Genomic DNA, 14551 nt, shown 5'->3' with positions numbered 1-14551 from the left:
TCATGTAGGCACGCCCATGCTGTCGTTGGTGCATTTTTCCGACCTCCATTACACAAGGTGGCACTGTTTTAAACGACTAATGGTGTAGCAATGCATCATACTCACGTTAAATCTTTGTAGTCATCATTGACGGTAAATAGAGAACTTCTTTGAAGCTAACTGCTAGTAGCCTACCGTAGACATTGCGTTATTTGCAGTGTCTGTGGTGTGAGTCACCAACACCCACACATTGACAGTGTATCCGGACGCGGATTACAGATTATGTTCCTTTTTGTGTCAACTAGCATTGTCTGCAAGATATATAGAACAGCATTAGTGTTTTGCTAAATAATGTGCGTTGGAATTTGATTTAATTCAGCCACTGCGTAGTAGTAAGCATGCTATTCTGTTATAGCTAGGCAGACATACATAGCAAACCTTTCTATGTAGCAAACTCAGAGTAACGTCTGATTAGTTAGTTGCATTATACCGTAGTCTGACCAGTTCTTCCGCGAAGACAGAAAGACGCCGTTTGACAAGTACTTTGTTTAATTTAGCCAAGTTTTGATTTCGTAAACTGATTTGATGATGGGTGCCCACCGAAGTGAAGGGCGCAGCAGAGACTGGCTTCAACAAGAACCCACGGAACAACAAGTGCAGTCCGTGGTAAGTGACAGTGATTACAGTGTGATTTTTGTATTATTGTTATTATTCTTGGATGTGGTATTTCTGCAATAGGCTGCGGCAGCGGCAGAATAATGTTATTTGATTAACCATTTGGCTATCTGACTGTTCATTTGACAAACTCCATACTGGTCAAAAAGTCAGGTTGTTAGTCAGCTGCTCACTCATTGTGGGTAAACAATAATCTGAGGCAGTAGTAACAGCTTTTGTTTCCACTTAAACGTTTGCCAGCCTATGTGACTCTGTGACACGAGCTGTACAAAATCAAATTGCTTGGTCTACCACCATTTGTTAACATGCATAGAATCATGTCGACCTTCTTTGGTCATGGGTTCTCTTTTTCTGCCGGATGTGCCATTGTAGCAGGCAGAGGCGCTACCTGTGTTGTATGGTGATATTTGTTGTGCTTTCAGAATCCATGGAATATCATGATAAAGCACAGACAGGTCCATCGCCGTGGTCGACGCTCACAAATGACAGTCAGGTGAGTGAGTCACTCACATCTGTGAACTCACTGAATGAAGATGAAGGAGTGCACGTGCACCAATGTAGTTATTGACATTTTGTGAAATTGCAATACCTGTTCTTCAGTGTTCAGTTTGTGCTCATGTCAACAGGTCAGGTCCATGCCAACTTCCAAATGGCAGGAAATGTCACAAGCTCTTGTGTTACTAATGATAAAAAAAACCCGTCTCAGTAGTTGTGCAGCCTTCAGTATTATTTACAGCAATGTACCATGGGCCATAACGAGTTGATAGGGTGCACTCCCAACTCGGCCCCGTTTGGTCTCAGGGCCCAAAAAAGCATCTTTTAAGGAAAAGCTGCAGGCGAAATTATATACTTGTAAATATTAAGGCACTGCAACTGCAAAAATGGTCCTAGAACCCTGTAAATTGGCATGGGTCATCCTGTCACATAGGGGAAACAATCTGAAAAATGTTTCAGGGCTTGGGGCTTTTCTTCTGTCAAATATCATCTTCAACATACCCAAAAAGCCCCAAAAATGCTTGTCCGCCTGACAAATTGTCTTCAAATTTGATCATTTTCAACTCTGTTATGATATGCATTAGTTCCTCAAATGTAAATGAAAAACTACCCATGTTCATGAGCTTCAATTTAAGTCCAAGAGGACCTTTCTAGCTAGAGTACAACAGCTGCTATGTCCAAAGTTATTCACAATAGCCTATCCGAAAATAGTAGCCTACTGGCAGGCATTCAGTCACTTTCAGGCATTACCAATTCGTATGGGACTTTGAACATATAACATAAACCATATTTTTGAAGTGTTTGACCTTGACTTGAAAATTGCATGAATGAAAGTATTAAGTGAATATCATCAAAAGTAACTAATGTTACCACCTATTGGTGGAATGTGAACAGGATGCAACACATACTATTACACAAAAGGAATGACTCAAATGTGAAATGTATTTAATGACTTATTTGTATTGTACAGCAGTAGTTTAGAATGTAGATAAGAACTTTTAATCATAATTTATAATCTTTATTATCATCATCCGTCTCTTCCTCATCTTCATCCACATTGTATGGATTTCATCAGTCATGTCATATTCATCTCTGTCCTCCTCTGCCAAGACATCAATTAGAGCTTTTGGGATTACATCGCATCACATCACATCACAACACATCACATTACACCATAGTGGTTCAAGCTTCCCATATGTGTTTAGGTGAAACCCATAGTCAAGTGCACTTGGGATCTCTGGGTAATGCTCATGGCCTCTCTTCCAGGTGCATTGCACACATGAAAGTTTGTAGTATGAAGTGTTGTTTGAGTAGAGTAGAGTATCATTTAGTAATCCCAGGGGGAAATGAAAGTGTCACATACATAAATACAAAAACCCATTACACACTAGACACACACATTGTTACATATTAACCATAAGTTATAGCTCACTCTTACATACATACATTCAGCCCAAGGCAGATGTCACTTCCTCTTTCTCTCGCTCTCTCACACACACACACACACACACACACACACACACACACACACACACACACACACACACACACACACACACACACACACACACACACACACAGACAGGTAAATCTCTCTCTCTCTCTCTGGTAAAAAAAAAACATTTAGTCATTTAGTGTCCAAAAAAAGTGTACCATGGATTTATCACATGTGCCTTAGCTAAGTGGCACAGAGGAGCTGTCCTGGAGTGTCAGACGTCACTGTGCATAGTCCCAAAAAATTGTCCTGGAGTGTCAGACGTCACTGTGCATAGTCCAAGTAAAAATGCCAGTGTCAAGTATCCATCATATCCACTGAAAAAAGATGGGGGATCAAAAGTTTCAAACTCTGTTGCTCTCTCTCTCTCTCTCTCTCACTCACACTCACACTCACACTCACACACACACACACACACACAGTGATTGTCCTGTATGGCTTTATTGGAGAATGCCTCTGTGCAGTACAGTAAAAAAAATCCTAGTGCAGAGTGTAGATTCCTAGTGCAGAAAAGTTTTTCCTGATTGTTGGGGGAGGGCATCGGTTACACCCAGGCGTAGGATAGGAGTTCAGGTAGAAGCACGGAGGCATAAATATAATGATAATAATGATTATAATAATAATAATACTTTCGTTTTATATATAGTGACTTTCAAAACACCCAAGGTCGCTTCACAAGGTACTGTATAAGTGTGAGTGTGTGCGTGTCAGGGCGTGATTGTGTGTGTGAGTGCATGTAATGAATGTGCTTGTGGAACTAGCAGCCATAAGCCTCCAGGAAGAGATGTGTCTTAAGGCGTTGCTTAAACATGGTCAGTGAGGGGGTATTCTGGATGTGGTCGGGCAGATTGTTCCAATGAATAGGAGCAGCTACATGGAAGGCTCTGTCACTGGTGGCCTTGAGCCTGGTACAAGGGACGAACAGCTGGCCCTTGGAAGAGGACTGCAGGGATCTTGAGGGGTCATAGGGATGGAGGAGGTCAATGAGGTAGTGGGGTGTCAGACCATGGAGGGACTTGAAGGTTAGGAGGACTTTATAGGTAATGCGTGACTTGATGGGGAGCCAGTGAAGCTGCTTGAGTATGGGGGTGATGTGCTGCCAGGGTCTAGTGCCTGTGAGGATCCTGGCAGCAGTGTTCTGGACATAAAGATAAGATCCTGGCAGCAGAGCTCTGGACATAAAGATAAAATGTGCAGGTTGGTTTATGCGGTCCAGTCACCTATGATGATCTCTGTGAGTCCGTCTGTGTGGTGTTGAATATTTGGATGGCCCTGGGGACAAAGGACCTCCGTAGCCTGCCTGTCCTGCAGGAGATGGTGCGAAATCTGTAACTGAACAGGCTTCTCTGGTGGTCAAAGACTGGGTACAGGGGGTGATTGTCCATTTGTCCATTATAGAGTAGAGTCTGCTTAGTGTCCTATCCTCAGCTGTGATAGTGAGAGCCTCCATTTCTGTGCCTACAACAGACACAGCTTTCCTCACCAGCCTGTCAAGGCGCCCAGCATCTGCTCTCCTAATGCTACCTCCTCAGCATGCCACAGCATAGGAGAGCACACTGTCCATGACAGGCTGATAGAACATCTGCTGGCGTCTGTTGCTCTGTTTCCTGTACAGTGCTTTTGAGTTAGCAGACCAGTCCAGTTTCTTGTCCAGGTGTACACCCAGGTACTTATATGTGCTGACTGTCGCTTCTGTCTCCCCTCGATAGAGACAGGTACCAGGGGCGGGGTGTTTTGCCTGAGGTCAACCACCATTTATTTGGTTTTGGTGGTGTTCAGCTGCAGCTGGTTGATTCTTCACCATCGGACAAAGTTCTCCTCCTGGCCTCTGTACTTCCCCTCCTGTCCATCTTTAATGCATCCAACAATGGCGGAGTTATCTGAGAACTTTTGCATATGGCAGGTCTTTGAGTTGTAGTTGAAGTCTGTGGTTTACAGGGTGAACAGCACCAGGGAAAGCACCGTTGAGGGACCTTCTTGCACGGTGGGAAAGTTGATAGGTCAATTAAGAGACCCTGGTGAGCTTGAAGATTTGACCCAGACATCTTCTTTAGTTTAATTTCTCTTGCTTCAATCAATGCTTTTAACTTGCCGACTAAATCCATACAGTAAGTAGGTGAACTCCTTAACACCATTGAGGAGCTGTTCATCAAGATCAAATGAGTTTCCTCCTTCTGCAAAAACTTTGAGGAAATTTGATGTTTGATTCAATAACTTCATTGGTCACACCTTTCCTTTGCTTTTGAATGCTGACATGCAATCAACACCATTGAAGGTATGTAGTAGCCTCGCGACGCCATCCTCTATACTCCACCCAAAGATTTTGGCTCCGCACATTGTCTGGCAAAAGCCTCCAGCTCGGTTCTCTCAGTGTTTCGCCAATCAGCAAACAGTTGAGAGTGGTGACGTAGAACTCACCCGCGAGCTCCGTTACTAATTGGTTAAGGTAACTATATTCACACTTTCGTTTTGTTATTTGTATGCTTTTGCGACGCAATAACGTAACAGGCATGCTAATAAAGCACAATATGGATTTTAATTTGAGTTTGGAACTTCAAATAATTTAAATGATAGAGTAAGATCAGACCATCTCCCATCGTCCACGGAGACGGATTCCTCATGGCTTTTGCCGGACTGATTGACGGAGTCAACAGTTGGCTATGCGCCCAGGCTAGGTATGTAGGGCCAGAACAGCGGCAATGTGTTCCTGCAAAAAATCTGGCGAGTACCAACAAGTAGAGCACGATACCATTTACCGATGATTGTATGACACTTGAACGCAGTCTTGAACTTCACACTTTAACACAAATGAACACAATTAATTTTGAGTAAGTATACGTTCGTAAACTGCCACACCTAAAGCTCTTTCAACCAGCTCCAGGGAAACCGCTGCTCACTACATTCAGACAAAGTATTCATCAAGTGCATGTGGCTTCTTTCTCTTGTTCTCATTCGCTGAGTGGTATCGGTATGTTATTGGTCGATACTTCAAAGCCAGGTATCAGATATCGGTATTGGGGCCAAAACATGGTATCAGTGCAACACTTAACAGTAGTAAATGAATGAGTGCCTTCTTGTTTTCATCGTTTGTGAGAAAGGCTTTCAGCCCGTTCATAATAAAACGTTCACCACAACGTCTGCGATCTGTCAGTTGATTTTGGTTAATGAAGACAGTTCACGTACGCGTGTGTGCTAAATATTGTTTCTGCTGATGCGGGTAGACTTGTAAATGTTCTCTCTGTTTCCATCCTGAATGAGAGCATATTGGCCTGGAGGAGGAAGTTGCACATTCTCAGCATCTTTGATCATGGTTCATGCCTTTCACTTTGTTGTCGTTTTTTATGCACCACTAAACATCAATTTTTGAGATGGAGTATGGTGTCAGAATTAGGGGATAGGTCAGGGGATAGGGCCCATGAGCATTACCCAGAGATCCCAAGTCCACTTGACCATGGGTTTCGCATAAACACAGATACTGGGAAGCTTGAACCACTATGGTTTGACGGTGATGTAATCCCAAAAGCTCTGATTGATGTTGGCAGAGGACACGGATGAACAAGACATGACATTTGAAAGTCAAGTCAAGTCAAGTAGGTTTTATTGTCAATTTCTTTACATGCACTGGTCATACAAAGAATTTGAAATTACATTTCTTGCTTTCCCATACAGACATAGACTAATCTAGGTAAGGACATAGACAGTATAGACATAGACAGTACTTATACATGGACTTAAGACAGTATGGACATAGACAGTGCTCATACAGACATTTAAAGTGCAAGACTGGACAACAGAAGACTTGTAGAGGACATACATTAAGAGGTATTGTTGTGCTTTTGTGCTTTTCCTAAAAAGTCCTTTATAGCGTTCTGACATGGTAATAGTAGCATTTTGAAGAAAAATAAATATTAAAAAGGTCTGTCAAGTACACCAGCAGCAGTGTGTGTGTGTGTGTGTGTGTGTGTGTGTGTGTGTGTGTGTGTGTGTGTGTGTGTGTGTGTGTATTTAGTGCAGGTAGAAGGTGCGGTGTGCGTCTGTGTGTGTGTTCGTGTGTCTGTGTGTGTGTGTGTGTGTGTGTGTGTGTGTGTGTGTGTGTGTGTGTGTGTGTGTGTGTGTGTGTGTGTGTGTGTGTGTGTGTGTCAGTGTGTGTATGTTTATATCATACAAATGTGGATTTATTAGGAACAGGATGATGGGGATTATTAAATGATCGTTAAAAGTTATTTTTCACATTCTAAACTACTGCTGTACAAACCATTCCTTAAATAAATTTGTCATTTTATTCATTCCTTTTGTGTGATAGTACCATGTGTTGCATCCTGTTCACAGTCCACCAATAGTTGGTGCTATTCACTTAATACTTTCATTCCTGCAATTCCCAAGTCAAGGTCAAGCACTTTAAAAATATGGTTTATGTAATATTGTTGTTCAAAGTCCCATACAAATTGGTACTGAAAGTGACCTGCCAGGCCTGCCAGTAGGCTACTATTTTCGGATAGGCTATTGTGAATAACTTTGGACATAGCAGCTGTTGTACTCTAGCTAGAAAGGTCCTCTTGGACTTAAATTGAAGCTCATGAACATGGGTAGTTTTTCATTTACATTTGAGGGACTAATGCCTATCACAACAGAGTTGAAAATGATCAAATTTGAAGACAATTTGTCAGGCGGACAAGCATTTTTGGGGCTTTTTGGGTATGTTGCAGATGATATTTGACAGAAGAAAAGCCCCAAGCCCTGAAACGTTTTTCAGGTTGGTTTCCCTATGTGACATCTATGACCATTTTTGCAGTTGCAGTACCTTAATATTTACAAGTATATAATTTCGCCTGCAGCTTTTCCTTAAAAGATGCTTTTTTGGGCCCTGAGACCAAACGGGGCCGAGTTGGGAGTGCACCCTATCAACTCGTTATGGCCCAGGGTATATACTAACAGGAAATCATAGTGAAAAAAAGTAAGCAAAAAACATCCTGAGGGGTATACGTAGCTCCCGGCCTATTGGCCTTGCAGCTTTGTTGAATATTGGTGGATCTGTGGCTATCATTTGTAGTGTGCTGACCAGTTTGGAATGATGTACATTACAGCGGCTATTCTGTTATACACAGACCTTACCACAGACTCCTGGCTAATGCACAGGAAATGAGAGTGCAAATTTAGAAAATGGCTACGAAAAGATTGTAATATGTTGTTATTCTGTTACTACAGGGAATCACCTGCTGATGTAGTTATCTGATAGCGGTATAGTTCTATGCTCATTTAGGATCAGCTAGTTCAGAACATGGTTTGGTGGGTCCAGTATATTGCATAGTCCTTAATTTCTGAAGGAGGAATTTCCACTTTACAAGCAACAACAGCTTCATGGTTTATTGGTAGAGTAGCCAAATTGTTGAGAACCAGTTCCATGAGCTGGGGGAAAGGGGGAAACACTTTTCTGAGACTTCATCATGCAATGCAAAGGAATTGGAATGATGTGCTGTGAGAAATGTGCTAGACACTACTCTTAGCTCAGCAATAGATCATCATCGTGACAAACCGAGCTGTTGACATGATTGCTTATGATGTGAAGCAGTGTCAGTTGATAAATGATAATATGCCCATCAAAGGTAAAGCTGGAATGCATCAAGTATAAATCAAGTATCCTCATGAACTATAACTCTTAAAGTCCATCATCCTGTGACTCAAAACGATATTGATTCACACTTAAAAAACTCAAACGACCCTAGACGGGACCTCCCTGTAAAATAGTGATTACTCGTAAAGTCTTGCAACCTGATGCAGTGCTCAATGCACACTGTTGCAACACCTCCCCTGGCAGTTTAGTTTCCCGAATAACAAAACCCATATGCCATGTTTCATATAACATCTGCCAGAGTGGATTAGAAGACTAAGAACAAGACTAAGAAAACCAAGATCAACCTTATTTTTTCAGTGATGACCTTTGTGGAATTGACCCCAGGGCTTTTTCTGAACGGGAAAATAGGGGCGCTCCACCCTCATACCTCCGCGGGTGCACCCTCATATTTCTTTTTTTTTTTAATATATAAATTACTTTTTTGAGCGCCCCTAGTAAATTCCGCCCTTCACCCTCTGCAACCTGCTCCCTCATGCCAAAAATTCCTAGAAAAAGCCCTGGACACCTTTGGTAACAATAGGCTCTTGCTCTCTCAGCCAATTGAAAACACACATGATTGTGCTGTCTGATTGATGTGTTGTTTTGTTGCTCGTAGCTACACTGATCCAGTCATATCCATGGACCTCCTGAGGACTGTTCTGCAGCCCAGCTTCAACGAGGACATCTTGGGGGTCTTCAAGAAGTACATGAAGGTCTGTCAAAATTTGTATCATTAGGGAGGGGCTACTGTTGAGGGTAAACACAGTTAATGCAGTATTTCAGTCTAGATGTAAATTGTCCTTGCATGACTACTAATGCGAAGGCTTACCGCACAAACACACCTACCGCGACAAGAGCGAGGCGAGCGACGGAAGTAATTGACTTTGTATTGAGTCGCGCGACAAAAGCGATTCTGGAGACTAGAGTGATTCGCACGCCGAGAGCGACAGTTTGAAGTTGAAATCCTTTCAACTTTGTATGACGCGGTTCGGTGACCAGCCGCGACAGCCAATGACTGTATATAGGTCAGTGACCACAGCCAATGGGAATGTTTGAATGCTTTGACATACGCTAGTCGCTTCAATCGTATCGCTCTTGCTGCACAGAAGCGATTCTCTGTCGCTTGAATCGTGTCACGGCTGGTCTATTTGTCCGGTTGTGATTCATGACCCTGTGCTCACTTTTTTTTGCCTCAATGTATTGTTCACCCACCTTTCTTTGTACCACTAGGTCACTGACCTTTGGCTTAAAAACTCCTTGTGATGTGATTAGTATCAGCTTAGGTTCCTGCTAAGGGATCTTCCTCTTGTCCTTTATTAATTATTGTTGTGGTGTCTCACAGCTCAGTAGAGCAGTGTAAACAAGCAACAGCTAGTGTTGGCAGATTGGGGAATTGGGATGGCCGTCCGTGGGTAAAAATAGGTAAAAAGGGCATATGGGGTTTGTTTCTGCAACATTTTGCCCATAGAAATCAATAGAATTTACTTCTAAATGGGCGAGATTTAGTGCTTCCAGGCGGGTTTTGACCATTTTTGGGATGGAAATTATTAGTCTCTTCTGGCAACCCTGGAGATGCCTGTGGTAATTAAACATTTGGCATAAACCTGCTGTCTAAAAAATGTACTAAACCGTTTTTAACAATTGTATTCAGCAATTAACCACTGGATCTTAAACTCATCCACCTTTCAGTTAAACTTGTATGAAGGCAACATCATTAATTTGCTGGGTAGTAATAACGGGTTGATTAACACATTTGTACAAATGTCATTTAACAATTAATTTGACTGCTATGCTATTGTCATTTCATTCTAAATCCACTCACCAGCTTCAACAGGTTGGATTCAGTGGTATTGAAGCTTGTACAGAGCATATACACCAGTGGGTTTACCGTTTGTAAACAGTCCCTGACTGCGCAACCCTGGTTGCGCACTGTTCAACCTCTGATTTTTGGAAACTGCTGTCGGCCAAAAAATGAAATTACGTGGTGGGCTGCTTAGCATCTTGACCCTCCTCACAACACCAATGTTTGTAAATGAAAAACCTATGTATATTCAACATTGTTTTGTCTGACCATTGTACTGATGAGTTGTTCAAGGCTAACAAAAGACCTCCATGTGTGTCTGTTCAGTTTTTTGAAAAGGCGGCCGGTAATGTAAAGGAGAACATCGGTGAAGAGGTGCAGACTGATCAGCTGATTAAGGAAGCCTGCCGAAATTGCCTGGAATATGTAAGACCTGTGTTTTTTTTTAATCTACCTCTTTGAAAACTATTGTGGGCAGCATTTTCCAAGGGCATGTTTACTGAATTGTTCATTTGCCTGCATACTGGATTTTTTATGTGTTTCCTGTCTTGTCCTAATGCAGGCGAAACGTCTTTTCCCTGAAGGAGAAAAAACTGTTCCTAGACCAAGTGTTGAGCCGCCAGTCAAGGTAATGTTTTGGGATAATGCCCCCAAACTTGACATTCTACAGACAATGAAATGATTGCTATTTGCTAGTCAGTGTTTATTTCACCCATTTATTAATTTATTCACTGATGCAGAGCTAATTCGGGTTGACATCCTCTGTGCACCTGAACTCTGTCAATCTCTTAATCCTGTGAAAAAACACCTGCACATAAATTGCTACATGCTACTGTACCACAAGTGACTTTTAATTAATCATATCTTATATCATATCATATGCCATCTCATATGTCGATTCCATACAGAGAGCTAGGCAAATTGAGGATGACTCCAGTCAGAGGGGAAGCCCAGTGCCAAAGAAGGTAACATATTTCTGATTCCCCATTGACATATAGTACACATTGAACTCTTATTTGATTCGGTAGTTTATGGTTTCACTCATAGGCATGTTTGTTTATGTTTGTAGCGGAAAGGAAGACCCCCAGGCCCAGCCATTCCCTATGACAGGCCAGTCCAGTTCAGCACTCCGTAAGAACTTTCATTATTTCTAATCATTTATCATGAAAGGGCTGTGTGTTGTTAATTGAAGCCCCTTAAAGTATTTTTACATTCAGCTATTAGCATAGAGTGTCTAGTTGAGCTGCATTGAGCGTACTTGATGGAGTCTGTCTTTATTTATTAAAGGTGTTTTTGGGTTTTTCCACCTTTTATTTAGCAGCCAGAACAGTTGAGAGAGACAGGAAATGAGTGGAGAGGGGGGTGTGGGGGTTGGCAAAGGACCTTGGGCTGGATTCGAACCCAGGTCGCCGGCGTAATGGTACGGCGTCTTAGTTAATTGAGCTACTGCGCCCCTGATGGAGTCTGTCTAATAATTATGTGTATGATTAGCCTGGCTATAAGCGTACGGTGCTTTCACACTGCTATTCAAATGTAGTTAACTCAAAAGTGAGCGGTCACAGGCACAAGTACGGCCAGAGAGGCAGGTTAAGCCAGACTAGAACCTCTCTCGTACATGTTGTAATGTAAGATCGAGTTCAATGTAAGATGTCTGCTTTGTTTCAGAGCCAAGCCCAAAGTTCCTGAAGCAGTCAAACGGGAAGGGCCAAAGGTAAGCATTACTTTTTGCATGCTACCACTTTTGACTGAATGTGCTTACACTTGCTCACACTTTATTATATACGGTTGCTGTTACATGAATTACTAATCGTTTCTCAAAAGCATGTAACGTTATATGCAACACTTTACTTGCAATGTACTTAAAGGTTCGGTATGTACAGTGAAAGTACATAATCTTACATGTTAACGCCTGTAGATACACTTCAGAGAACTAAAATCATGTGAGCAATTTTCATAGATTTGAGTTTGTTCATTAATCATGAATGCCTGTTTGTCTAGCCTAAAGTTGTATGTATAATGCCACTCCCACCACAGAAAGCTGTTGGATCGCAACATGTGGCAACAGCACACAATGAAATCACAGACTGTTAGCAATGATCATCAGGGGCGATGGTAAAATTAAAATGCTTATCCTGAACTTTTGCAGTGGGATCCTTCAAGATTAAATGACAAGAGCACGTTTGTGTTGGGATCAAGAGCAAACAAGTAAGTTCAAATTGAGAATTATGTCTGAAGTGCGACTGAAGTGTAAGTGTGTGTGTGTGTGTGTGTGTGTGTTTACAGTGTCCCCTCACTAACAATGTATTTTTTTCCATCAGGGCTTTAGGGATGGGTGGCACAAGAGGGCGAATTTACATCAAGCATGCAGACCTCTTCAAGGTAGAAGCTGTAACATGAGTCTAGTACCATTTAATAATAATAATAATTATCATCATCACCATCATCTCTGAAGACCAGTCTGACAGTGGTTGTCTACTATTTATACTGTACCCACCCTGTTTGTTACTGTGTGTTGATATAAAGAATGTATATGAATTGTGCCATTCATGCACATTTGATCTAGCCAAGATAATCACATTATGTGTATTATATTGCAGCCTCACATGTTATTGTGTTATATTGTATGGATACAGCCTCACATGTTGTGTGTGTTATATTGTGTAGCTATGGCCTCACATTTTCTGTGTATTATATTGCGGCCTCACATTTTGTGTGTATTATATTGCGGCCTCACATCATGTGTGTGTTATATTGCAGTGTGTGTACCGGTATATTGCAGTCTCACATGTTGTGTGTGTTTTATTGTCAGTATGCTGCAGATGCTCAAGATAAGCACTGGCTTGCAGAGAAACAGCACATGAAGGCTACTGGTGGAAAAATGGTGAGAATCATTCAAGGTTGTCTTTGCAGATGTAGGGACACAAATCATATGACTGCAGCATTTGCATGTGAGGCAATTTCACAGAAGTAGACATTGTAAACATCTTCAGTGAACAACATCCTGTAATATTTGTAATTGATCCAGGCCTACCTCCTTGTGGAAGAGGACGTTCAAGATCTTGCTGCCAGTGACGACTATAGGTAGGTCAAGTTTTCAAGACTTTTTAATTTTGAAAGGAATTGCATGTCAGTTTTTGCCCCCCCCCCCCCCCCCTCTCTTTTTACATAAATGGTAATAGCTCTTGCGAATGGTGTCTGAGTTGCTGTTGGGCTGCCATTGTAGCTTTTTTCTCAATGCTGTCTGTCCATCAACAGAGATTGCCCTGAACTGAAAATGGATGAAATGAAGCCGTTTGGAGTTCCGATATGGATGATTGAAAAGATGCAAAAAGCAATGGACTCCCAGAGGTCAGAGAGGGAATGAAAACCAACACTCTGGCTCGAATGTCACGAGTCGCGATGAATCGGTTGATGACTACCCTTCACCTTTATTCCAAATCACTGCAGTAGAGTTCTCAAAAACAAGGCTAGATTTGTTTACTTTTTTGATTACAATAGCGCACATACTGATGCCACAAGATACTTTCACTGCAGTTTTTAAAATAAATGTGAACGTGTGCGATGACTTACAATTGTGTTGATCACTGTTCTTGTTTCTAAAATAGTTTTGTTTTTCATACATTTGAATTCAATGCACACATTTTTTTATGTGCGCATCTTTAGGATCTACACAGGGAAACACCGTTTTTTACTCATTTTTAGTTTGTAGTCCCTCAGGTACCGCGTCGACATAATGCTGTCACTAACAACAAAAAGTTGGAGCAGAAACTAATCAGGCACCTATAGGCTATGTGGAGAAGCAGAGTTGCCTTAAAAGTCCACATAACAAGAGAATGTGTGTGTAGCCTACTGTACCAGTGTGCGACAGTTTGCTTGACAATGATTTAGTGGGTTTTTGTCATTAGTATTTCTTTTACATTTACATTACTCTCACTGATATCAGGTATGTGCTGATGACTGAGCTGATTTTTATTTTTATTTTTATTAATGAACTGGGGTGTTACATGAATTGTTGCCCTCATATTGTATTCCTTTTTAAAAGAGCTATATTTTTGCTTGGTGAGTGCGTGTGTGTGCTACCACTGTGTAAGTTTCTTTCTTTCTTTTTCTTTCTTTCTTTCACCTTGTCTTTATAATTACATTTTACTCATGTATGGACGTGTAAAGACATTTTATAGCATAGGCCTACTTGCATTTTCCCACTGTTTAAATGTTTCAAACTAATGTTACAATGACTGGAAACAGTTTTCTTGCAACATAATTGCGTCTTTTAGAAAATATATATATAATGTGATGGATTTGCATAATAGTCTTATCAATGTGTCAAATGGTTAAGAAAAGTGTTAAGGAAAAAAAGAAAAGTACCTGATGTTCACAGAGGTTTTGCTATTATTAAATATTTTTAAAGTATTTTTTGCAGTCTTTGTGTCTTAATCCTTAACTTGTAATGATTTAGCTGAATATCATTCATTGCTCTCTGCTTAAATTATTTTTG

At 41.3% G+C, this 14551-nt stretch overlaps 1 protein-coding gene across 1 annotated transcript; it reads left to right on the top strand.

Moving 5' to 3' along the window:
• The first annotated feature begins 128 nt into the window (after positions 1-128).
• On the top strand, positions 129-14466 carry LOC134462393 (deoxynucleotidyltransferase terminal-interacting protein 1). Its single transcript, XM_063215403.1, has 13 exons — positions 129-645; positions 1077-1147; positions 8872-8968; positions 10384-10482; positions 10619-10684; positions 10965-11021; positions 11126-11187; positions 11722-11767; positions 12203-12261; positions 12375-12435; positions 12866-12937; positions 13082-13137; positions 13312-14466. Exons 1-13 carry the CDS (start codon positions 565-567, stop codon positions 13418-13420), a joined length of 936 nt encoding a protein of 311 aa, XP_063071473.1. The 5' UTR covers positions 129-564; the 3' UTR covers positions 13421-14466.
• The last annotated feature ends 85 nt before the right edge of the window (positions 14467-14551 follow it).

Source organism: Engraulis encrasicolus, chromosome 14 (genome assembly GCF_034702125.1).
Source record: "Engraulis encrasicolus isolate BLACKSEA-1 chromosome 14, IST_EnEncr_1.0, whole genome shotgun sequence".
NCBI lineage: Eukaryota > Metazoa > Chordata > Actinopteri > Clupeiformes > Engraulidae > Engraulis > Engraulis encrasicolus.
Note: the sequence above shows the minus strand (reverse complement) of the source record. Positions and strands in the feature narration are given on the sequence as shown.

Coding starts and splice junctions, on each gene's coding strand:
- LOC134462393 (XM_063215403.1), top strand. CDS start 565: ATGATGGGTGCCCACCGAAGTGAAGGGCGCAGCAGAGACTGGCTTCAA. Junction 10,685..10,964: donor GTGTTGAGCCGCCAGTCAAG/GTAATGTTTTGG, acceptor GATTCCATACAG/AGAGCTAGGCAAATTGAGGA. Junction 11,188..11,721: donor CCAGTCCAGTTCAGCACTCC/GTAAGAACTTTC, acceptor GCTTTGTTTCAG/AGCCAAGCCCAAAGTTCCTG.